At 37.5% G+C, this 26,537-nt stretch overlaps 1 protein-coding gene across 5 annotated transcripts in view; it reads left to right on the top strand.

The window, feature by feature from the left end:
• The window catches only part of tub (TUB bipartite transcription factor), an 89,971-nt gene that overhangs the window by 35,943 nt on the left and 27,491 nt on the right, over nucleotides 1–26,537 (top strand). For 4 of the 5 annotated variants that reach the window (XM_042727541.1, XM_042727542.1, XM_042727539.1 and 1 more), the window contains one exon: nucleotides 19,737–19,788. In XM_042727541.1, the coding sequence (XP_042583475.1) occupies nucleotides 19,737–19,788 (52 nt within the window). Of the gene's footprint in view, nucleotides 1–8,100; nucleotides 8,803–19,736; nucleotides 19,789–26,537 lie in introns of those variants that run through there. The other variant, XM_042727540.1, reaches the window with a different exon arrangement.

A 26,537-nucleotide genomic window follows, 5' to 3' on the forward strand; every position in this document is an offset into this window, starting at 1 on the left:
TGGATGACCCATGGGTGAGTAAGTTTTTAGCAAATTTTCATTTTGGGGTGAACTATACCTTTAAGGAAACATCTTGTATATAGGACACATTTGGATCCACATTGTTTAGTCATCTGCAGCTACTGTTATCAGAAAGACAGATGGGATCTCTCCAGGTCTACTGCACCAGTGGCTTGACCGTGCTGACATTTTCAAACCCACATCATTTTCAATGCATGCGCATATTTCACTCTGGTGCTGGAGTGAAGCTGGGGAATTGTGGGCTGCAGTGATGCTGTATTGTTCAAGAGTGCAGAGAGTAGTGTTGCAATGGGAGACAAAAATCACCTTGTGCCTTCTAGTTTCCGCACCTGTGCTTTACATGACTGCCGCAGCTGGTGTGTGTTACGCTGCTCCTTTGATAAAATGGAAATTAAGTTTCATGCTGAGCGTTCTGGACACTGGTAGAAGAGAAGAAAGCCAAGTACTGTTACACTTTTGTTTGACTTTATTAGCTACTAGAAATAGGATGTCAGCTGTGACTAAAATAAATTGAATCAGACTACTACCCAGCTGTACCGAGAGCAACATTTTATTGCTCAGAAATTGCTCATTCATGCCTCAGGAGACTTAATTAGTTCCTGGTTATGTTTCTTTTAATGTTAGTGTCAGCTTTGTCTCATATGTTTCTAATGAAGATCCTAGGAGAAACAAAAATAGACACAAATGAGGTAATGAGATAAGAAATTGTATTAATGTGGATTGTACAGAACATATTGTTATTGGAAGATTTTGATGAGAACTGTTATTTCAATTTCAAGAGAATGAGACTTCATGTAAGATTGCAACATTTGGTGTAATTAAAAATCTGACCACAGTTTCTGGTTTGTAGATCTAACAGTAATACTGGGTAAAAAACACCACATTGTCTTGTTATTTTGGAGAAAATATTAACACATTTACACTATTTTTTAATAGTACAATTTTTAAGTATAATTTTATATTTTTTTATAGTATAAATGGGTCTCTGTACATAAAAATACTCTACTGTTCAAATGTTTGGGGTCAATAAAATTTATTTTGAAATAAACAAGTTTATTCTGCAATTGATAAGAAATGATTGCAATGTAATTTATAATGTTAGAAAAGATTCCAGAGAACATTTGGGGGTCTGTAGCATCAAATAGCTGAGAAACAAGACAATTAAGGCAAAGTTTTCCTCTCAAGCCATTTCCTCTCAATTTAATCTCATTTTATCTAGAAGGAAATATATATTTTGTTTTTCTTGTGTGTGTGCTTATAGGTGGATTATGGTGGAGATCTGGAATTATCTATGCAGCTGATCTGCATATAGTCACCAGTGTGAGAATATTCTCCAGTACATGGCACACAGACGTGAGACGTCCCATAACTGCTTCACCCCTCATTAGCATGAAAGGATATCTGGCCATGAGAGTTCACGGCATCATATTTCCTTCAAGCGTAAACACTCATTCATACATGTTATGTAAGCTCTGTTGCAGAACTGGGGCGAGTGCTTGTGCGCAGTCATTAACCCTGAGGTTCCAGCCATCCGTGTGCCTCTCATCCCCTTGTCTGAACTACTGCACTGAAATATTTGGGTTTGTGAATTTTCATGTTACTTGCCTCAGAGGATCCTGGCACTGCTTTAGCTTGGTATAAATCCATTTCATTGGGTCTTCACCTGAAATCTCATTGACCTTTTTTGAAACTCAGTTAGCTCAGAACAAATGGTACCAATGACCCTTTCCAACATTCAGAGCGTCGTGCCTCTAGGCAATTGTGCACTGTTGCTATACAGAGAGATCAAAGATAGAGACAGCATGTGTTGGCAGATGTTAGAGGTTTCTTAACAGGTTAGTTCAACCTCAAATGAAAATGCTCAACCTCATGTCTCTTATGCATATTAGAATGATTTCTGAAGAATCGTGTGACACTGATAACTGATGACTTGAGGTGGCCTAATGGCTACTGAAAATGTAGCTTTTTCATGTTTGTTCAATATTAAGGGCAGTTTTTCTTTTGCATGTCAATGCGAATGAGATGTGAGAGCCACAGTGGAAGGGAACTTTATTGGTCATACAGGCTTGGAACCTCATGACTGTGAGTGAATGATTACAGAAGTTACATGAATCTTTTAAATGCAGTAGTGAATAGTCTGTTCATACTTGGTTCCCAAAGGAACATCTCTGGCTTATTAGCCATGTCATAGCTCTCTCTAGAGCTGAAGCGTGCTTCTAATCTGGGCATATTAACCTGAAGCTCTGCTCCACTAAATGAATTGACTGAGGGAGCAGGTGATTTGGGATAAAGTCTTGACCTTATTAAGAGATCTAATGTACAGTAGACCTCTTGTTGAATTATCACCAGTCTAACAGAAAATAATACAGTGTTGACAAAATAACTATATTGTACACGTCACATATATTTAATGCAGTAGCGCAGTTCTATAAATATACAAATCTCAGCATTTGTGTAATACAATGTGGACCTACAGTGTGAAGGCTGTTTTTGATATTAAATTGATTTTGGTATTAAATTGCTCCATAAATATCTGACAGTGTGTTGTAAAGAAAGTAGATCAAAGCTAAGAAGCCTAATAACGTAAGTAAAATTAATATTTTCTTACTGTCAGGAAGATGTAGTGATGTTCCTTTGTAAGACATTTCTGTCAAAAAGCAGAAGACACTGATACTCTAGAATAGCCATCAATGCAGAAAGATGTTTTTTTTTTTGCTGCTAGATGGTGTAGTTACACTTTTTACCAGAAGAAGCTAATGCAGCCATGCTAACCAAACCTTGACCCTGTGGATGTGAATTAGTCATTTAGACCAGATAGGGTGCAGAACAATTGGAGTGAAGGACTGTCTGTCCTTTTTTAAGTGTTATGTATTTTTCTTCCCTTACACCTCCAGTGTGTGTCTCTTTTATGGAGAGTAATCTCTGAATTAGATCTAAATGTCAGCCTATAGATGGGTCTGGTCAGGCATGAGCTGTTATTTCCGTCATTGGGAATCGATGCAGACCATCAGCCAACATTTCTCGTACTTCCCCTTTGCCATTCCCCCTCTCTTTCTCCTCTTCACCACATGAAAATTTGGAATAAAGACTCCTCTGTTTGTATAGACCCTTCTCTACAAACTGCCCAGCTGCCCGTCTGGGATTTCCAGCCACTGCTAATGCAATCTCAATTAGATGTCAGTAAATATTTATCTTCACAATTGTGGCCGTAATCACAAAAGGTCTGTTACCTCATTGAGAACTGCTGCCGTCTCACAGGTTTTTAATGAAGAGGTCATCAGATTGTTTTAAATGAGAAATGATGGGCTTTAAAATCGCATGTGCTTCTGTGATCTATAGTTTTTGCCTGAATCTCTGAGCTATTTACATAAAAAGAGGAGACAGAAAGCCTTGAAAGTATTATGGAGTTTAAGTTTCTTTTTGTGGTGGTTTCTTGTGATTTTAATGTAATTTTGTGAACCTACGTCTCTGAGCTCATTAAAAAAGCAGGCTTGGAATGACTGGAACGTCAACTGATCCCCCAATTAAAATGGAAAACCTTGCGATTGGTTTAGAACAGTGTGCAGAAGCAGGAATATATAATGTAATCAAAGAGGACGTCAGGTTGTGTAGTCAGATGTGCTGCCTGCAAAGTCACTTCACTAGCATTCAAGATGAGCATGAGAGACTCTTCACCTCCCTATGTCTCCCATATGTCTTCTGTCCTTCTGCACAATAACCATCTTATTTTAAGTCATTGGTCCAGAAGTCCAAGAACTTATATAAGTACTAGAACCACATTTGTGAAAAATCAGACCTTTCCTTTTAAGCCTTCCTTTACAAGTCAAATCTTTTTTTAAGGCCCTGCCTGATCCGATTCATTATTATTATTCAGTTTTACAGATTTTACTGTTAATTTTCTGTTGCTTTTAAAAGTTGTAGCCTATGTGAAGTTTTTCATAAAACTTATATAACATCATGTAAACTTATATAGCACATTTAAAGCAATTCTATTACTTTTAAATGTTGGCCTTTCCTTAAAAGAATCTTTGAGCAAAACCAAATTCAAAGATGAAAGTAAAACAGGTGAAATTTAATAATAAGAATAATAATAATAATAAAGATTGTATGACTTCTACAGCAGTTCAAAAGCAATATTTATGATGATTTTAAACAAACTGGGCCTTAAAAATCTAAATCTTAAAATCAGTATTAAATGTAATTGGTAGCCAATGCTGGATACAAAACGTAATATATATGTATATGTGTGTGTGTGTGTGTGTGTGTGTGTGTATTATCATACCAAATTTACTGATGTATCACTCCAGACTTACTGATATAAAAATTATAATTAAACTTAGGAACTACTTACTATTAAGCCTTAAATGCGTTTTAATGTCATTATTGATGAGGACTGTATGATCTTTGAATAATACCATTCTTTAAATACAAGAAGTATATTTGCAATAGTCCAAATATACTTAAGTATATCTTTAGTTGGTCTTCAGCACTACCTCTGCACTATTAAAGTGCATTAAGTACAAAATGAGTTGTTCCAGTTTAGCAGACTAGACTTTAAGTATACCATATTAGTATACTAAAAGTACAATTGCAGGGTATTTTATTAAGTAGCCTAATACGTAAATGTATTTGTTGTATACTAAGTATTAAACAAATGTATTTCAAATACATTTGAGTATATTTGTTTTTCACATAGGGCAGAAGAGGTGAATTGTGATTTTATTTATTTATTTATTCCCATTTGATGCACACATACTTACTTGACAGTGTCATTTGATCAGAATAAGAAAGAAAGATCTTATACGCACACACTCACTCATCATGTTCATTCATCAGCGACCGTTGGCACCTCGTGTCCTGCATGGCTGATGGAGTCTCTGCATTATTAACAAAGCTCTTCATACTCTGGCTCTGCAGCTGCCCGCATGCCGGCCTTGGCAACGTTAGCTAGCCCCATACTACACAGAGAACCCCATCATAGCGCTTCTCAGCACTGAAGTGCTACAGTGCATCAAAACATCCAATATCTACTTAGCATTTGTGCCAGTGTTACACTTTATTGACTCTTTTTGGGACTCAGCCAATCAAGTTAGCCGCATGTGTGGGCTGTTAGCACAGCTTGATGGTGGGCTACATAATTTTAGGCACTGTGGCCGTAGGTTTCACTAATGGATCTGCCCAGGCTCAGTATAGTGTGACTTCAAACGGCTTGCAGCACCATCAAATATTTACCAGCCATGCTGCTTTTCCACCTGCTCTCCCTCTGCTGGAGCATAGCGGAGTGCGTATGATCCAGCACCATCCCACAATGTTCGCTGTTTTTGACCACTGCTAGGACGAATGTTGACCTCGGCCCACTGCAGGGACAGTTTGCAGATCTCTGACAAACGGTTTTGGCCACCAAATAGGACGTGATAATATCAGTTTCTTTTTTGAGCACCAGATAGAAGCATGTCAGACGTCTGTCTGATCTTTGCCTTTGGTTCTTTTGTCTGAAAGCAAAACTAGCAGCGGCTTTCCTCCTTTCAGAGTCATATTTTAATATGCTGCTGACATGATAATTAAAAATAATTGCTCTGATTTGAGTTCCTTATTTGAGTTAAATGTTTGAAATTAGATATATTTCTGTAAGTGTTGATGGTATCTCACTCTGATAACAGGGAATACAATTCTGCCTTTGGGAAATTGTTGTTTCTCTGTGCGGTCAGAGCTCCTATCAGAAGTAAACCGCACAAGAGAGATTGAAACTGACACCACAGATTCTCTCTCTCTCTCTCTCTCTTTCTGACATACTGAATTGTAACATTTTGATCTATATCACATGCTTGGGTACAGTAGTTTGCCATATCCAGCTCTAAATTGACACCATATTTTTTTTATAAAATATATTTTTGTGTGTTTTTGTGTGTGTGTGTGTGTGCTATTTTAAAATATATATTATAATATAATATAATATTTTTAATATATTTTAACATATTTACTGACATATTGCTTGATACTTACTTATAAAAAAAGTTTAATTAATCTTTATTTGGAGTACTACTTGTGCACAAGGCATATTTCTTAATATTAAGCCTAAAATGTGTTTTAATGTCACCACTGATGAGGATTAAGTTTTTTTTTAATAATATTGGTCTTTAAATGCAAGATATTTAAAGTGTACCTGAAGGATACTTGCAATAGTTCCACTTTAGCACAATCAAATATACTTATCTTTACTTGGACCTCAGCAGTAATTCCACACAATTAAAGTGCATTAAGCACAAATTAAGTTGTGTCAATTTAGCAGACTTTAAGTATACCAGATTAGTATACCAAAAGTACAGGGCATTTTTATTAAGTACATAAATATGTAAATGTATTTGTAGTATACTTAGCATGAAATAGATGTATTTCAGATTCATTTTAGTATATTTATTTTTCACTATAGGGTGTATACTGAAATTGACAATTTGGCAGGTTTAGTGTCATTAAATCTCTTGAAAGATTTTCAGCTTTCTATAAAACACTTTTCAGCCTTTTACCAGCAAGTAAATTAGATATTCACAAGCAGATAGGGCTGGGCGATATATCTAACGATATGATCATGCGCATCTAGTCAGTAAATCTGGTTCCTTGATTAGCGCTAAATCGCCATCACCTGCTTTCAAATGGAGCGGCATTTAATAGACGGAGCCGTAGATCACTGACAAGGTACGCAATATCGCGTTGATTATCGAAGGCGATTCATCTGGGATAATGAACGCGATATTGCGTAGCTTGTCAGTGATCTACGGCTCTGTCTATTAAATGCCGCTCCATTTGAAAGCAGGTGATGGCGATTTAGCGCTAATCAAGGAACCAGATTTACTGACTAGATGCGCATGATCATATCGTTAGATATATCGCGCAGCCCTACAAGCAGAACTGTACATTCTTTGAAATAAAGTCTGTAAATATATAGTCTAGGTGAGGTTTAAGTGGGCTAAATGAATGGAAAAGTCCATTACATGTCACCAGAGAGAAGTCTGTCATTTTCACAGACAAAAATTACACGTATTGTTCACAATAAGATCAGTAACATGTTTTTAGGGGATATGGGTGAACATACTCAGCTCTACTCAGCAATGCTCTAGTCAACTGTTTTCAGTAGAATCATTCACAAAGTCTGCCACTTTTTTACATGTCAATCAATCACTTTCAGATATTATCAATATCTGACAATAATAAAACCGATAAAGCTGACCCTATACAGCACATACTGTAACGTGTACCATAAACAAACCACAACTGATCACTTTATATGCCATTCATCAGGCTGTTCTTGTCTAGAATAAACTGCTAGTTAGTCAAAGGTGCTACTACATGAGACTTGTTTAATCCATTGTTATTTCCTAAAGTAATGTGCTGTAGTTTTACTTGTTTTCTTGCTGATTCTACTTATATTCTCAAAATTTTTACTGGCAAAACAGCACACACACAAAGCGCCAAGTTCGTTTTACTGGTCAGGGAAGAGTGTGCGCCTGAGCCCTGCACTAAATCAACATGACTAAGTGTGACACTAAGAAAAATGAGGGAGTCCAGAGGAGAGATGAAGAAGCTGATATACAGTAAAACAGAATATGCTTCAGGCTGAATGAGGATATTACAGAGAAACACGACAGCTTACAGGAGTGCGCTTGAGACAAATATAGAAGGACAAATAATTTAAAACCATACAGGAAGCTGAAGAACATTGTTTTTCATTTAGATTAAAGGCGCCACTGCATCATGTTTGTTTAAAATGAGCATAAACATTTCTTTCAAACTGCAGCTGAAGTCATGCATCGTTTTTGAATTCTGAATATGATTTTAGCATTAAAATACAACATCCACAATGGAGATGAGTTAATTTACCTTTTTTCTCGGGAGTGGCTAATGAAGCAGTGTGATAATGCTGATATTAAAATATGTATATGAAGTCCGGTCCTCATTTAGCAGAGTAAAGTACCAGGGGGACCAAAGAAAAAAAAAGGGGAAAGCCAATAAACAAAGACAAAATGGTGTGCTGAGTTTGGATTCAGCATGTTAAATCAAAGACAATTACAACTGCGCTGCTCTGTCCCATGTTAATGAGCCCAGCACTGAATGAAAGGATGAATAAATCATGGCTCAGAAAATGCATTTGAGGCTCCCGCTTTTCAGAGCCTCGTGTGTATCTGTGTGTGTGTTGATGGACCAGCGGAGCATCGCAACAAACATCAAAGCAGCTAGACAAAAGGGATTCACTCTTATATGTTCTCCCCTTCTTAGGGCTGTGTGTAAGGTTATAATGACAGTGGTCTGAAAGAGAGAGAGCAATCAAGGGAAAGAGAGAGAGAGAGAGAGAGAGAGAAGGGAGGGAAGGAGGCAGTCGGTACGAGGCACAGTAAGTGAGAGCCACAGTACACAGAGCAGCGTAAAAGACGATGACGAGAGACGCACAGTGAAGGTGAACGGAAGAATAAATCACGAGGGATTGTGAACAAACAGAAAGAAAACAGCACATGCTGAGGGAACTGGAGTCCCAGAGAGGCAGCTGAGTCCGGCTCACGATGAAAAGGATCCGCTACGGACTGCAGGCAGGAGCTGTGTGAATGGAAGAGACTGCAGATCTGTAAATAGCGGAGACAGAAGTGCAGGGGATGGTTGGGCTGCATGGGCTCTGTTGTTGGCATCACTGCTGCTGTCCTACTCTGCCGCTACCCTTCCCCCTGCGCTCTGAACCCCTTCAACACACACAGATATGAGCTCCAAACACTCGTCTGACTGGATCCCTTACAGGTACATTTGTTTGTTGGCGAGCGAGTGAGCTTGTGTGTTTGGTTTTGAGAGGATAGGTGTCTTTGATAGGGGAAAGAGGATGATGAATGGATAATGAGTGGCTCGTTGACAGGGCTGCAAAAGGTGACAAAGGTGATTCTCTCGTCCTTGTCTGTACTCTCGTGTTTCTTGTGCTGCCAGTTGAGCGCTCAGAGTTTGTGAGTGTCTGGTTGTGTAGTTGCTGCTGAGGTTTTGTTTATATCGGATGGTCTGACATAAAATTTATTACAGGGCTCAGCAATAAAGATGGCCCTACCGGAGCCAGCTGATGTAACTGTCACTGCTGCATTGTCACTATACCTTGTCTATGTTGATCTTGTTTGTTTTTTATGCTTTGAGAACTTTTAGAACTCTAGCGCGCTACAATAGATGAGATTTTGGTAAAGGAGTCATCGGATGCCCATTTTCCATTTTTGACATGATTCTTTTGATACGATTCTTTAAAAGTCTACCCTTTTTACCCTGTCAAAATCAACTCTGTTTTCAGCACGCTGTTCTAGTCCATGTTGCTTTAAATGCTAATGAGCTCTGCTCACCCTGCCCCTTTCTTCTGTGGGGTGATGAGCAAACTGTAAACTAAAGCCACGAAACTTGCTAACTAGCACATATGTGACCCAGGACTGCAAAACCAGTCTTAGGTGTCAATTTTTTGAAATTGAGATTTATACAAGCTGAATAAATAAGCTTTCCATTGATGTATGGTTTATTAGGATCGGACGATAATTGGCCGAGATACAACTATTTGAATATCTGGGTGCAAAAAAATCTAAATACTGAGAAAATTGCCTTTAAAGTAGGGGTCGACCGATTATCGGCGTGGCCGATTATCGGCGCCGATATTAAGCATTTTTATTGTTATCGGCATCGGCCATTTTCAAAACCGATTTGCCGATAAAACCATTTTATTTTGAAATGCGCGATCTGGCACTGATCCAGCCACCTCAGGCAGAGCGCACCGCTCTGTGGCCTAGACTAAGCCCCGCCCATTGTCCGTTTGATTTGTTGGGAGTCACGAGCCTGGCCAATCAATACGGCTGGCGGCTGGAAAATGTTCTGCTCTCACACCGAAAGCACAGGAGCTGCTTCAGTGATCATCATCACACATCAATAAGTTATCTCTCGAAGTTAAGAATGCAGACGTTCCTGAAGTTGCAATAAATCACTACACTGAAGTTGCAAAACACCTAAATATAATCGATTTATGATGACAAGCCCCGTTCAGTTATTATACTGTGAATTCCCGGTCAATGTCCGTCATTGCAGTGATATGCTTTAACGGATCATCACATCATTGCTGAGATAGTGAAACTAAAACCTACTTCTCTCACCATTCGGCCAACTTAACGTTGTATTGTGAATAGATTATCAACACGAATGAATTCACTCACGTCTGCTGCGTTTTTTTGTTTTTTTTGTGTTGTTCACATAGCTTCACTGAACAGCGTCCGTTCCGTTAGGGCTCTTAGTCAAAAAAATTGCGCATATTTGGAGAAACATTGCTTTATTCTAACATGATTGCAAAATAATTTATCATACCGATTCAGAATTACCATTATGCAATTTTGAAGAGCTGAAAGGGCATCAAGCGCGAGCTCTGACGCCCTGACGCGACGCGAGCTCCCTATTCCTGATTTAGTTTTCTCCGTGGCCGCGCTCTCTCATTTGACTAATAACCAGGGTGCGATTTGCCGGGGGGGATGGGGGGATTTCCCCCCTTCTGGTCTATGCATCCCTGTCTCTGCTGAATAACTTTTATCCCCGGTGGGCATAAAAACATCATGTAAACCCGCTCTGACGTCCAGATCTGAATCAAATGATTCGCGATACGCGATCCGATTGAAGCGCATCGAAACAGTGAATCATTTTGCGACGCAATGGTTTAACTGATTCGGAGTTTCAAAAAGCTCCTTTGTGTTCTTTGCTCGCTTTCTCGATGTAATTGTAATTGTTTGAATAACCATGGACATTAAATCATTACAATTAATAGGCCTAACGTAGGCTTACAATGTTTTTATTAAACTGAGATCACACTAAATACAATTTCCGTCATATTAAAAACATTTCATAAAATTTTTCAAAAGCATCCCACCCTCTGTTTATTTCACAAATCGCACCCTGCTAATAACCCTATGCTAATAACGTAAATTGTCAATAATCTCACATTGCACGTTTCTGGATGACGCTGTCCTGTATACTTCCTAGTTTGTATCGCCTGATAAACAGTCTAAAAATAAAAAAAAAAAACACTATTACAGTATGGGTTGTGTGTGATTTTAATGCAATTCTGGGTTGCAAATAAAATGCTTAATATAACACACACACACACACACACACACACACACACACACACATATATATATATATATATATATATATATATATAGATAGATAGATTACATTTATTTTCCATTATTTGTTCATTTGTTGCTGTTTAAATTTGCTTTAAGTTTTACTTAGTTTACAGAATGCTGCTGATGGATGCTCCCAGCACTTTTTATGTTTGTTGTTATTATTAATATTAATGTTGTTATTATGAACAGTTCTCAGAATTAAAGATGTGTTAAAATAATTTTAAGAGAGTCTTTGTCAGAGGCCTTTTTTGTTCTTAATTTTGACATTAATTTTAATTTTTTACACTAGACACATATCGGTTCAAAATATCGGTTATCGGTCTCCTTGATCTGTAATAATCGGTATCGGCATCGGCCCTGAAAAATGCATATCGGTCGATCCCTACTTTAAAGTTGTCCAAATGAATTCTTAGCAATGCACATTACTAATCGAAAATTAAGTAATATATTTATGGCAGGAAATTTACAAACTATCTTCATGGAACATGATTTTTACTTAATATCCTAATGATTTTTGGCATAAAAGAAAAATCAATAATTTTGACCCATACACTGTTTTTTTGGCTATTGCTAAAAATATACCCCTACAACTTAAGACTGGTTTTTGTGGTCCAGGGTCACATATTAGGAAAGGCGATTTGCAAAGATTCAGAGTTACTTACTTCTGTATTGAAGCAGGATCACGAATGATTCGCGCGAACATAAACGCATTTAGGCAGATCGGGGATCGGCGCATTCCCGTCAAAAATGAAAGTAACGTTAATCCTCTCGTCTTCAGCGGCTCAGATGTTGGAGTAAATGATGACCGCTATGTTCATAATTACATTCAACAACAAAACACCTCAATCGTTTAATCAGAGACATTCTTGTCTTCGCCTGCACCGGAGTCGACACAATGGCAGACAGCTCACAGCTCAGCTCACTCACAGCTTAATGGTGGACTGCAATCATAATTTTTCAGGTGCATACCGCCACACTCAGGGTAAGTCTAAGGTAAGACGGCCTTGTCAATCAACAATCATGGCAGCAGCCTGTGGAGAACTACGTCATTCTGACAGGAATCTCAGAACAGCCTGTTTTGACAACTCATTAAAGCTGTTCTGCTTAATATTTTTGTGGAAACCGTGGTACATTATTTTTTTTAAGTTTCTCATTATCTGATAAATATAAAGTAAAAAAAAAAGAAGAATTTTTTGGCTTGTTTTTTTAAATATAAATATTTTGTAACATTATACTGTAAATGTCTTTACTGTTTTTTTGTAGTCTTTCTAAATAAAATTATTAATTTCTTTTTTTAAAAATCTTACTGTCCCCAACTTCTAAAAATGATAAAGTAAATATATATTCAGTTTTTTAAAAACATTTTTTATTTATTTATTTTTGTGAAGCCAATAAAAGTCAAAATCTTGAGCCTCACATATTGCAGATACAACTGCAGTTTGAATGTGTATATGTATTTCCTGACTAATTTTTGCTGATTTGCTTTGTTACGCTTCTTGTTAAAATGTGTGAAGTCAAATTTGACAAGTAATAGTGTTTTCCCCTAATATAACCCGGGCTTGTGTCTCATTTATTTTTTTTTATTAATTTTTATTTTTTCCAGAATGCTCTGCATGTATTTTGCTTTATATTTTTAATAATTTGTAATTTACGTGTGGTATGATCAGTGATTATCAGTGTAAATAAATCAAAAGAATGGCTATATTACTATGTTTGCTGTTGGAGGCATGACTGCTGCTGCCTCTCAGAGGAGCCTCATTGCCATGACTGCACTGCCTCTGCTCTCTCATTGGCTCTTGGTTGCTATAAGCTACAAGCCCACTTTCCTCCACTCTTTCTTTGGAAGATTACATCAGGGAGCACTTGCCGCTTGTTGCAAAGAGCTAAAGGTACCGCTCGACCTACCCTGGAGGGTCTTAGACTGTCTCTATGGGAGTGTGTTTTGATTGTGAAGAGCTGCCCTCTCCCACACCCCAGTTTCCTGTGTGTGAGGTCTGTGATTGTGACCTGAATGGATCTGAGAAATCTAACGAGCTTTGGCACTAGAGGAGCTCAAGGGAACCGTAATGGAAATAGAGGCATACATGAGTCATTTGTTTTTACTAAACCTGTAGAAAAGAAAATAATAAATTATATCTCTCACTTGTTTGTTGTATAGTCAGTTGTGGCATTAAAAGGAGAAAATTCTTCCATAATTTACTGTCAAAATCTCTATGCCTTTATGTATAATGCATTATAAAAGAAGTTTTAATTAATCATGCATTGTAATGCACCTTATAATGCATTGTACAATCTACAATGCCTAGGACACTAGTAACCACACATGTGCCTCTTGAGAAATGTCCACATCTCAAACCATTCTAAAGTTCTTTGCTAACATACTGAAATCTGCAATTAGCCAGAAATTTCATAATGAATATTTCTCATCACATTCCGAGATCAAATGATCTGAGATTATGAGATTATATCCACATCAATTGTATGGTTCTATAATATATATATATATATATATATATATATATATATATATATATATATATATATATATATATGTATGTGTATATGTATGTGTATGTATATGTACTGTATGTGTGTATACAGAAAACTATAACTGGCAAATCAAGTTTCCTTGGCTATGAAAGGGCAACCTATGAGCAATAGCTTTTTTTCTCTGGAAATTTCTTTGTTTGTTACTAGTGTTTCTTAAGGTCTATGAAAGTATTTTGATATTTTGACTTTTTGGTATTTATTTAGATAGGAATTGGGCAGAGATTTGCCTTGCAAAAGGTTGATCTCATAGATAACACACTGCACTCTTGCATATTGTACCTTAGAGTTATGGTTGAACAGTTGAATTACTCATATGTGAAATACAGGCAATGATTTCCATCCAAAAAAGAAAGTAGGTCAATAATTAGAGGAGCAGCAGTAGGGTGATTTGCTATTAAGTGTCTTGCTTTCAGGCAGACTGGTAATGCAGCGAGCTCTGGATCTCTGCCTTCGTGATGGTAGGCAATATTCTTATGTTTGACACCCCCTACAGTAATAAAGGACTAGGGAAACGGACAGCAGTGAGCACAGTTAGTGAATGTGTCCTTCCCTCATGTATCCCTCAGTCAGCAGTGCCGTTGGGCCCTTCATGGCTTTTTTTCCTTGTGTGATGAGCATCTCCTCCCTTGCAGATGGGCTTGCTATGAAAAATGAATTGAGCTTTGAGATCACTCTGGTGTGTCTGAGGTTGTCTCAGCTGGACCTTCTGTATCACAAACACAAATTTCACAGCCTTGGCCAGTTTATTAGAGAGCCAGTGTGCTCTGGTAGGTCACAGACCCTACATGGACACACACACACACACACACACACACACATATACACTTGGGGGTTAAGGACCTTGTTATCCACAAACATGGAAAGAAAAGTACCATTGCCTGTTTTCCATTTGTTTTGTTTTGAATCTGTTTTCCACTGTCATGCTAGTGTGTACGTACATAAAAACATGCTGTTTTTTGCCCTGATCAGAATTTTGCCCTGATCAGTCAATTGTTCTCTAAAAAAAACGTAGTAAATTCCAATGTTAAGCTTGGAAAAAAATTTAACATTGAGTTTATATCTGACATTTCTGACTTTTTTTTTTTGTCTGAATTGTGTGACTAAAAAGTTGTAATCAAAAATACAAAAATGGTGTGCACATCCCAAACATCCAGATAGGACGCAGGTGCAAGACAACTGAATAATATAGACAAATAAAGAAGTGTGAAGTCTGCACACTGAAAATTACTGCTCCTGGAGAATTTAATCAAGCAACGTTTCGACCTTCAGGTCTTCATCAGGCACTGATATCTGACATTATATCTGACATTTCTGACTTTTTATTTGTCTAAAAAGTTGTAATCACCTTATTTTTTATTCTGTGGAAACTGGATTTTATAATCGATGGATAGTTTCAAGTTTGCTTGTTTCCACTGTCAAAAATGTCCTAGGATACACTGAAAAAACAAAAAAACAAACAAAAAAAACGGTTTAAGGCAATTTTTCAGAGCCTTGATCCATGTAGAGTTTCTGCTTTTCTTTTGTTGTCCTGTGACACACTCAGTCTCACTGTAGGCAGAAAGAACTAAGAAACATGCGGAAAGATGTAGTGCTAAGAAAAGACTTGCATAACTCTATAGAAATTCTTTAAAGCTATCTCAAAAGTGTGACTGACCTTCATTCTTGATCTGTGCAGTAGAGTAGTGTAAAGAAATACACAATCATCCCTACTGCGTAAAGAAAAAAAAGTATTCTGTTATAACTCACTCTCAAAAAGAATTCTCCATGCAATTTAAAAGAAGCAGAGGAAAGATGAACTTAATTTAACATATATTCTCTATTAACAGGCCTTGTCCAATGTCTTATACAATTTTGCTTCTGAGTAAATCCTATTTTAAGGTATTTTTGGACATTTTTTGCTTTGTATTTTGTTTTGATGAATGAAAATTTGCAGGTAAAAATACAGCATGCAAATCAGCAAATGTTAATTTCAGATTCCATTACACACACATCCAGTAAAACACCCACCCACACACACACACACACACACACACACACACACACACACACGACGACACACTAAGTGATTTGTCACTGTCATCAGTGAAGGTTGATGGTGAGGGAGAGAAATTCTACCGCATATTGCAGGCAGCTGTCAGAACATATCAATTTCTCTCTCATTCCTTGTTGACCCTCATTATAACCACTCTGTTTATGTCATTATCTGCCAATCTGATGGGAACTGACACCCTTGACTGCTAACGTTTATCTGTTTTAGCTTTAGAAGGGAGTTCACAAATGTGTGCAAATAAGCATTGCTTTTTCTGTATCCTGAGGTTTGAGTAACTGTGTAAGTCACCTAATAGGTGTCTGTATTTCTGAATGAGTGTGTGTTCGTGGGCTTGTATCTTCATGCCTATGTGCATGTGTGATAAAAATGGTGTCAGTGTTGGCAGTCCATAGTGTGAGATTTCTCAGGTTTAAATAGGAAAGTAGAGATTCTGAGTTTTTTGCAGCTAGACACTGGAATATCCATCCGAGCGAGAGAGGGAGAAAGAGACAGTAGTATAATCCTCCCGAAAAGACAAGCATAGAGCAACATGAATTTTGGTCCAGGCTGGTTAGTACTGGTTTGATTAGAAATATTTTGTAACTGTATGTCTGTCTTTCTGTCCGTTCATCTTTTAGGGCTGCACGATTAAAGGGATAGTTCACCCAAAAATGAAAATTATGTCATTAATGACTCACCCTCATGTCGTTCCAAACCCGTGAGACCTCCGTTCATCTTCGGAACACAGTTTAAGATATTTTAGATTTAGTCCGAGAGCTTTCTGTTCCTCCATTGAAAATGTATGTACGGTATACTGTCCACGTCCAGAAAGGTAATAAAAACATCTTCAAAGTAGTCCATGTGACATCAGAGGGTCCGTTAGAATTTTTTGAAGCATCGAAAATACATTTTGGTCCAAAAATATCAAAAACTACGACTTTATTCTGCGTTGACTTCTCTCTTGGGTCTGTTGTGAGCGCGTTCACAACACTGCAGTTTAGTGATATCCGGTTCACGAACGAATCACTTGATGTAACCGGATCTTCTTGAACCAGTTCACCAAATCGAACTGAATCGTTTGAAAGGGTTCGCGTCAACAATAAGCATTAATCCACAAATGACTTAAGCTGTTAACTTTTTTAACATGGCTGACACTCCCTCTGAGTTCAAATAAACCAATATCCCAGAGTAATTAATTTACTTAAAGAGTACACTGACTGAACTGCTGTGAAGAGAGAACTGAAGATGAACACCGAGCCGAGCCAGATAATGAACGAAACATTGACTCGTTCCCGAGTCAAGAACCGTTTCTGTCGGACGCGTCCGATTCGAGAACCGTGGAGCTGATGATACTGCGCATGCGTGAAGCAGACTGACACACAGCGCGTCTGAACCGAACTGGTTCTTTTGCTGATTGATTCTGAACTGATTCTGTGCTAATGTTATGAGCGCGGGTAAACCAAAGGCTTGAATCAAGGCCATCATCGCCAATGAAGTCATTACGTCGAGCGCAAAAGAACTGGTGAACCGTTTTCGGCAACCGGTTTATTGAATCAAACTGTCCGAAAGAACCGGTTCGCGGAAAAGAACAACTTCCCATCACTACCGGTGATCCGAAAACCGATGCAACCGGTTCTTGACTCAAGAACGAGTCAATGTTTCATCGTTATCTGGCTCGGTCAGCAGTTCAGTCAGTGTACTGTTTGAGTAAATGAATTACTCTGGGATATTGGTTTATTTGAACTAAGAGGGAGTGTCAGCCATGTTAAAAAAGTTAACAGCTTAAGTCATTTGTGGATTAATGCTTATTGTAGACGCGAACCGTTTCAAACGATTCAGTTCGATTTGGTGAACTGGTTCAAGAAGATCCGGTTACATCGAGTGATTCGTTCGCGAACCGGATATCACTAAACTGCAGTGCTGTGAACGCGCTCACAACAGACCCGGGAGAGAAGACAATGCTGAATAAAGTCGTAGTTTTTGCTATTTTTGGACCAAAATGTATTTTCGATGCTTCAAAAAATTCTAACGGACCCTCTGATGTCACATGGACTACTTTGAAGATGTTTTTATTACCTTTCTGGACGTGGACAGTATACCGTACATACATTCTCAATGGAGGGACAGAAAGCTCTCGGACTAAATCTAAAATATCTTATAGTGTGTTCCGAAGATGAACGGAGGTCTTACGGGTTTGGAACGACATGAGGGTGAGTCATTAATAACATAATTTTCATTTTTGGGTGAACAATCCCTTTAATCGTTAAAAGATCACAATACTCATTAAAACTTCGACACAATCTTATTCCTAAATGACAATAATTCAGCTATGTATATTACACCTGTTTCACATCGCAAGTGACAGCATAGTGTGAGCAGGACGTATTTTATCGCTGCTTATGTTATGCAAGAGGTTTTTCCATCATCCTTGATCCTTCCGATGTGAACAGTTATTCATTAATATAGGTAGAGACAAAATATGCACTGCTCACAGTCTGCTGTTGCTTGCGATGTGAAGCAGGCATTAATCCAAAGACTTAGCTATCAACTGTAGGGTTAATATAGCAAACCTCTGATAGTAAGATCATCACAATGCATCATTCAAATTTGCACTTTGGTTAGAGCTGTTATAATGTATTTAAGGTGTTTACGTACCTGTTTATTGCAATTAAAATCGGAATGCGGCACAAATATTTGAATATGATTGTTTGCTAAGATGATGAGCTTAATTGCATTATTTTGATTTAAGTATTGCGCTTGCATGATGGAAAGTTTATTATCATTATTTAATATTGACAAAATCCCATTATAGTTGTATTATGAGTAAACGCACTCAGTGACTCCTTCATACAAATAATTTTTTTCAAATAATTTCAACTGTATATATATATATATATGAACATTCTGTCAAAACATCTATCTATCTATCTTTTTAGTTCTATTTATTGTTCTATCAATCAGCCTATTTATTGTTCTGTCTGTCATTTCATCTATTTGCCTAAATATTTATGAAAATGCGAGCGTCTGATTGTGTTTGTTTGTGTTTCATGTTGTCAAATGAGTGAATGCCTGTGGTGTTGTGAATCTAAACTCCTGGAAAATTTTTTTTTTAACGATTTCTTTATTGCCTAATGACATCCAGAGATTAGCCAATCTACACAGATAGCAGAATTCTTGATTTCTTTACAGTGTTTGTAACTGTTTATAATCTCAATACTCTGACTGATTGTAAAATTTGTTCCTATCAAATGTTAAAACCAGCACTCTGGTTGTGCTTTACAGATTACAGAGCACAAATCCTTTTCCACACCACCCTTGATCTGTCACACTTCTTCCCTCTGCATGACCCACCACAGCCACAGAGGAAGCCCTCTATTGCCATTTAAGTAACACAGCTTTTGGCTCCACAATAACAGGTGGCAGAAATGCATAAGGAGGTCTGGAGTGAATGCACCATAGCTGATTAAAGAGAACGAGAGGAGGGACAGGCAGAGCACAAAGGCCTCACCAAAGTCTTCCCTCCTCACAGGACCTGAAAGAGCACAATGAGTCATAGGCATGATCAACACAGCAGCACTGTCTGATGCATAAATGCACTATTTATATACTGTTTTGCCCATATTTTAGGTTTAGTGACCAGTAAATAGAGAGTGACGCCTGTGATTTATTTATATGACAATACAGTTGCTTTTTCAATAATGCATGAACTATGTCATATCCTGTGCAGCAGAATTTTTAGTGAAGGACATGAACAGTAAGGAATTACATCTGTAAAGATCACCTTTGGTTAAATCATTGATAAGTTTTCATTTATTTTACTGTATGGTTCTCTTGACACTGGACTATCTTTGTATACACAAAAGGACCAATAGTAAGTTTGAATCGTATCTCTGTTGGCGCTACTCTCGCTGTGGCACATCTTTTTTGTGAGGTTTCCCCATTAATCTTGTTTTGTCCTCTTGCAGCACCTTGGATGATGAGGGCACGAACCTGCGACAACAGAAGCTGGACAGACAGGTGAGTCTTCCTTTGGTTTATTTTCAGCACTGCGTACAGAGGGTTCTGCTCAAAGGAAATAGGATAAATCACATAGAACAGAAGAAAAACAAGCAGAAACAGAACAATGAGAGAGAAACCATTCATCACAGAAACATATTCTCAAAACAGTTTAAAGAAAATGCCTTTGATAAGATTCCATATGCCAGCAGTCCCTTTGCCTTACATCACGAGATGTTACTTCAAATGCACACATGCGTATCCCAATTCACATGCATGAAACCCAATTTACATGCACAATTTTTTTTCTTCCACAAAACCAATTCACGGGCACAAAATAAGAATAAATATTCAGAAAATACTTTTCACAAATGCAAAACCCAATTCACCGATCTACAACTGTGTACAAAAATTTTGAATGTTTAAAATTCACGCGTTCACCATGGACTGTCAATGTGTGAATCACCTTGGATTTGTGTGTGTATTTTTGAGACTTTCCTGGCAATGCACTCTTCCCACGCGGGACGCTCGTACTCTTTAGCCAATCAGATTTGAGCCTGTCGATTGACCAATCATAACCTGCTGTGGGCATGCCTACCTAAATGTTATGTCATCAGCACGAGACCACAGTTCAAGTCACGGTCCAGCAGAGTAGTGGTTTGTTCAGTTAATCATTTCATTTCAGTTAACTAGCCTTGTAAAGGTGTATTGTTGTATCTTTGCATGCTTACTTAAAACTTGGAAGTAAAATCGGTCATTTGGACACACTAGGTAATGTGACCAGTGTAAACCAGCGGCTGCCATTTAGTCCAGAGTGTGTTATGATTTAATATTGATTGATTCTTATGTTTATTTAATAAATAATCATTATTTACAAGGATACCATACCACATTGAGATATTAGATTCATAAAATATGATTTTGACTGATGGGACATGTTGTAAATAAATAGAGGATTATGAAAATATAGTTTTTGGATATTTTTCAAGCAGTCTCTTGTGTTTTTGCTTATTGAGGACATGAAAGAGGTGTACACAGCAGAGCTTGCCATGTGTATAAAGTCTTGTGATGACACATTCAGCTGATGATGATTATGTATGTACATTGGAAACCATGTACATTTAATTTTAGTTTGTTTATGCTGCAAATACTATTAATTTCAGAATTGTGAGGCTGATGATATTGATGAAATTGCAGGGACAACCCATGACCCTGCTGTTCCTAGTTCATCCCCTTACAACAAGTTATGAGGTGATATGAATCTAGAAGTTTCATTTGGAACTGTAACTCTTTCAAAAAAGTCATGTTGCAACCCATCCAATTTTGACAGTTTCAACAGATTTTGAAGTAATGCATAATTACTACATTTCTTTTAGAATGGTACCCTGTGACTTTGTACATTTTAAAGTATAAAGCTTTGTTGTACATTGTTAAATGTTCTTGTTATTGACAATAAATAAGGTCCGTGGTTCCCACAAGCTCAAGATGTTCACGTTTTATTCTACGACATAAAACACCACAGTTACACCCCACTTGTGATTATTTTAAACTGGTACATTTCTTTAAAAAGATGGTTGCTAACAAGTTGCTAAAAGGGACTAGAGGCGCTGTCGGAGACATTAAACGTTATCACACCAAACATTTGATCAATTTACAGTATTTTCCAATCGTTGTGTATAATTTATATAACAATTAATTGTAGAATAACCAATTAATAGTTTCCCGTATTTTATATTGTTGTTCGACAACGTTTTTTGCTTTCCCCGAAATGCAACACAAGTCAAGTCTCATGATTATTCCATGTAAACACCACATTAACCGGCTTAGTCGCAGTGAAAGTAAAACTTTAACGATGCATAGTGCTTAATGCCACATTAAAATGAAATGTTTACGGCCACATGAATAGGGTGGCCATATCTGCCATTAATACGGGACACATCCTGGCCAGGATTTTTATATTGCCTAAAACATTCAAAGTAGTTTGACCAATAACATGCAGGTATTGTACATAATCGACCAATCGTGGCACGTTGTGCATGAGAAGGTGAGAACGATCAAAGCAATGCAAATATGTGCACGTGTTTGTTCGTTTGTTCGACTTGAAGCTGTGCACCAATCATTGTATGACACCAAAGTACCACAAGAGCCATTTGAAAGCACAAGGAGCCGTCTGCTCTGCTCTCTGTAGCTCTCGTAAAATAATATCCTACAACGATCGATCTGCACAGTGCTAACAGCCAAAACCTTGATATTTTAGGCAATATAGAAATCCTGGCAAGGGTGCGTCCCATAAAAATGGCCCATTTGGTCACCCTATACATAAAGCTGTTACGAAGCATATTGAAATAACATTTTGTGTACCCACCCTAACAAAACAATAGCTGAAATGTGGTACTTTATTCACTAAAATAAGTTTAATCTTACCATATCCAAAGACTTGCTCACTGTGCTATTTAATAGATTAAATGCACTAGAATTTTATTGAATAGTAGGATTTATTGACTTTTAATGCACCTTATTTCGAAATGTACAGAAATATGTGCTTTCACAAGTCTTTTAGTTATGATTATCTCATTTATTCACTGAACTATTTATTACTAATGCCTCATTTCAGTTTTAGTTTGGCTCTAATTTTGTATTTATTCCAGTTTATATCAAAAGTTTAATGTAGCATGGATTCAAATTCATATACAGACTAAATAGTTTTCACTGAATGTGTTAAAAATAAGTTTGAAGAGTTGTGGGAAGCAGGTGGTGGTTATGTTGAAGGCAAGCGACCGTGGTGCTGTAGTTCTTTTATAGCCTATGTTTAGCTTTTAAGTTCTGGTGCTTTTAATTAGGCATCAAAATTCATAAAAGTTATATTATTTTGTGAAGATTATCTTTATGGACAAAACCTTAGTTTCATCAACTATGATTGAACACAGAGCTGATTTTTTTGTGATAATTCAAAAGCCTATGGAAAAATCCTATTGGCTTTTTGTCGATTGAACCAGTGTCATGCTAACAGCCGTCATACTAAAGTGACGTCATAGTTCCCCCACTCTATTATGAGGAAGTACAAACGCAGAACAGATACAGCTGAGATTGGCTCGATACCAGTTTGACACTGTGCTAGAAGTTCTTCAGTCAAAGGGTATTCAAACCTCATTTACACTGAATTTACACTGCTAGTATTGTGTCCCATTTACAGTCTTTAGCACTCTTTTAAAGGAAATGTCATGGCCGAATGATAAATACATGTATTACATTATGTGAAAAGTTAATTAATCAAATGTTTTAGATCCAGTCTTCACTATCTCTCTCTCTCTGTCAGGACGTGCCAGATTTTGGTGTGATATTCAAAGCAGTTAACACCTTGGCTTGTTAACTCTTATACTTTTACAAGAGATACAGATATAGAAAAAGCAGAAAGCATAAGATAAAGTGATAAAATAAATGATTAAAGTTTACTGCATTCCTTTTTATGATCAGTCTGTCTTTGTCTGACCAGCATAAATTCAACAACATTTACCAAGGAATACAACTGCTGCTTCCCAACATCATCTTGTGTATTGTAATCTCAAAGATTTTTACATCACAACTCAACACAAGATTAAACATTACCAATGGTAATATAATGTGAAAAAAATAAGTAGATGAATGTTGATTACATTAAGAAATGAATACATAAACGTAAAGTACATAAAAGAGATAAAGATTAATGTGAAGAAAGAGGCCTGTAACTCATCCAGATGTTGTGCCAAAGTGTTTAAATCCTGAAAAATGCAAGGAAAACAATTAGTGTGTATTAATTAAACACTGCAACCTGTTGCACAAATGGGTAAGTACAAACACACTGTTATTCACACTGAGTTATTGTGAGGTCTATTCATCTTTATATAAAGCTATGATGATGAGGGCAGGGTCAGCGTGAGAGCTAAACATTGGCCACCCAGCGTTGCTGAACAAAAACAGGGCAATGAGCAGAATTCTTTCTTTATTTTGGCCAATATATGGGACATTGTGGCTAACAAAAGACAGCTACATTTTTGGCAACACTATCTGTATTCATAGCAGCTGCTGTCTTACACTGGTCACGTTAACGAGTGTTAAGTTTTAAGCATGCAAAGATAAAACAAAACAGCTTTACAATGATAGTTAACTGAAATGAAACGATCAACTGCACAAACCTCTATACTGCTGAACCGTGACTTGAACTGTGGTCTTGCGCTGATGATGTAACATCCAGGTAGGCACGCCCACAGCAGGTTATGATTGGTCGATCGACAGGCTAAAGAGTATGAGTATCCCATGTGGGAGGAGTTTGCTGCCAGGAAAGTCTCAAAAATACACACATAAATCCAAGGCTATTCACACATTCACAGTCCATGATGAACTCATGAATTTTAAATATTCAAATTTTTTGTATACAGTTGTACATCTGTGAATTGGGTTTTGCATTTGTGAAATGAATTTTATGAATGTATATTCTTATTTTGTGCACGTGAATTGGTTTTTGTGAACGTGAATGTTTTTTTTTGTGCATGTGAATTGGGTTTCATGCATGTGAATTGGGATACGCATGTGTGCATCGTGTCTTTTGCGTGAATTATTATTGAGTCTAATCTGATTCCATAGACTTGCCCCAGATAGCTTTGGAAACATATGCCAGGACTGATTCTTTCCATTAGCCAGACTCGTTCCTCTGTGGTCTTAGTTAGTCTTGTGGTTTGCATTGGATATGCTGATAATCCTTTGTTATTGTTGTACTCTGCACTACTCTAAGAACAACAGATGGGTTCCTTGGAAACCCTCACAAAGTTTTGGGCAGTCCATGTTAGTTAATCTGTGAGGTTGTTATTCTTTGCCACAAGCATGTAATTTTTCACAAATTTCTTTAGAAATATTTTTTTAGACAAAATGTGACACAATGCATGATGTACAGGCAAAAATGGTATTAACATGCAATCACCGTGATACAATCAAGCAGATCGGATCATCAGTCAATCAGAACACGGTGCGTTTACACTTGGCATCATCAACTGACTTTTCTAACTGGATAACCATTCGGATCTGTCTTTCCCGTGCAATATTTAAATAAGTCTGCAGAGAATGGCCTGGTGCAAAGTTAACCTGAAGTGGTGGGTTTTCTTTTGAAAAGCATTTTCAGTCGCGGGACATTTTACAAATCAAAGATAAGTGTAGGAGTCTCACTAGTCTCCAGACGGGTGTTCTCCGTCTTTTTTTCTGACAGTTCGCGATAGAGGGGTTGGCATTTTGCGTGATGTCGACCTGCGAATGCAGACACGATGGCTGGATTGCATTTACATTACACTGAGATCCTATCACAATGTGTCCTCGACTACCTCTGGACCAGGACATGCTGATCAGGACATGCTGATCAGATAACATTCCGATCAGAAGTGCATTTACACTTGTCTTTTTTTTATGTGTATGTGGATAACATCCGGATATAGGTCACACGTTAATGCCAAGTATAAACACAGCCTTTCTCCCAGTGTTGCTAGACGTATGATAATTATCATATTTGTATGAAAATTTTGACCTCTGTACGATATACGCTCAATGATTTAAAAAATCCCATAATGTATGTTCATTTCAGAATTTTATGACAATTCAAAAGATGGTAGTTGTAGTCATAGGGTTTCTATATTCATACACGAAATCGACTCATTACAGACCCTCTAAATGCGCTTGTGCACACTTCAGAGTGTGTTAAGAATGCAGGAGAGTGCCCTGCTTCAAAGCTAACGAACACTATGTTGTGGTCCAAGATGGCATGAACCCCTTCAACATGGCAACATACAGGTTTCTGATGACAGCGGCTCAGATGTGGAGTTAACACCGCGCCGCAACAGCAAAAGTCTGTCTACACTAGATGCAACAAAATGAGTGTTAAAAATCATTTTAATACGTCATAAATAGAACGAGGCATGAGTTTACTGTTGGGGATGCTTAGTGTCATGTTGTGCCGTGCCGCATCCAGTGCAGACAGTCACTGATTATAATGGATATAGTATTTTGTCGCACTGCTCTTGTCCAATGCAGACAAGGTACACTCAGTTATCTATTGTGTAAATTTGCAGGTCATGTCAAAAAGTTGTTGTTTTAGATAAATAGCTGTATTTTGTAAATTTGACTCGTGTACGATAATTTTCATCTAAATACGATAATTTTGAGCTTCTGGTACGATACTTGGACATTTCCAATCTGGCAAAACTGCTTTCTCCCCTCCGCGTCTCTGCGCAGTACAGTAGTGTACCACACATTGATCACCACATCACTGACGGGCAGAGAGCCGCAGAAGTGAAGCCCTCCATCCCTCCCTCCCTCCCTCCCTCTCTCTCTTTCCAGTTGTGTTTGTGTTGGTATGGAGGTGAGTAGTGATGAACAAAAGACTAAGCTACTTGTGCCTCGAATTTACAGCTAATTATCCAAAAGACAAAGGGCAATTATAGTTAATTTGTCTTGTTATCATCCATGACTGATGAGAGAGCTACCATGTAATTTAGCTAAAGTTTAGCTAAGGCAATAGGAAATCTAGTAGGTTATTAAAATGCGTTTAGAATGGTCACAAAATTCAAGATCTGGGGGCAGAAATTTATATATTTATATAATTTCATATAGTTAATTAGCATCACGCAAAGACTGACGTTTTTTTTTACCAAAAATCAGCATGATTACAAATGTGATACTGATTTTTATACTGCAGTTCAATAAACAAGAATTTAATATTAAAACACTTACGTTTTAGAAACAATTTTAGA

The sequence above is a fragment of the Cyprinus carpio genome, chromosome B7 (assembly GCF_018340385.1).
Source record: "Cyprinus carpio isolate SPL01 chromosome B7, ASM1834038v1, whole genome shotgun sequence".
In the NCBI taxonomy this organism is placed as follows: Eukaryota; Metazoa; Chordata; class Actinopteri; order Cypriniformes; family Cyprinidae; genus Cyprinus; species Cyprinus carpio.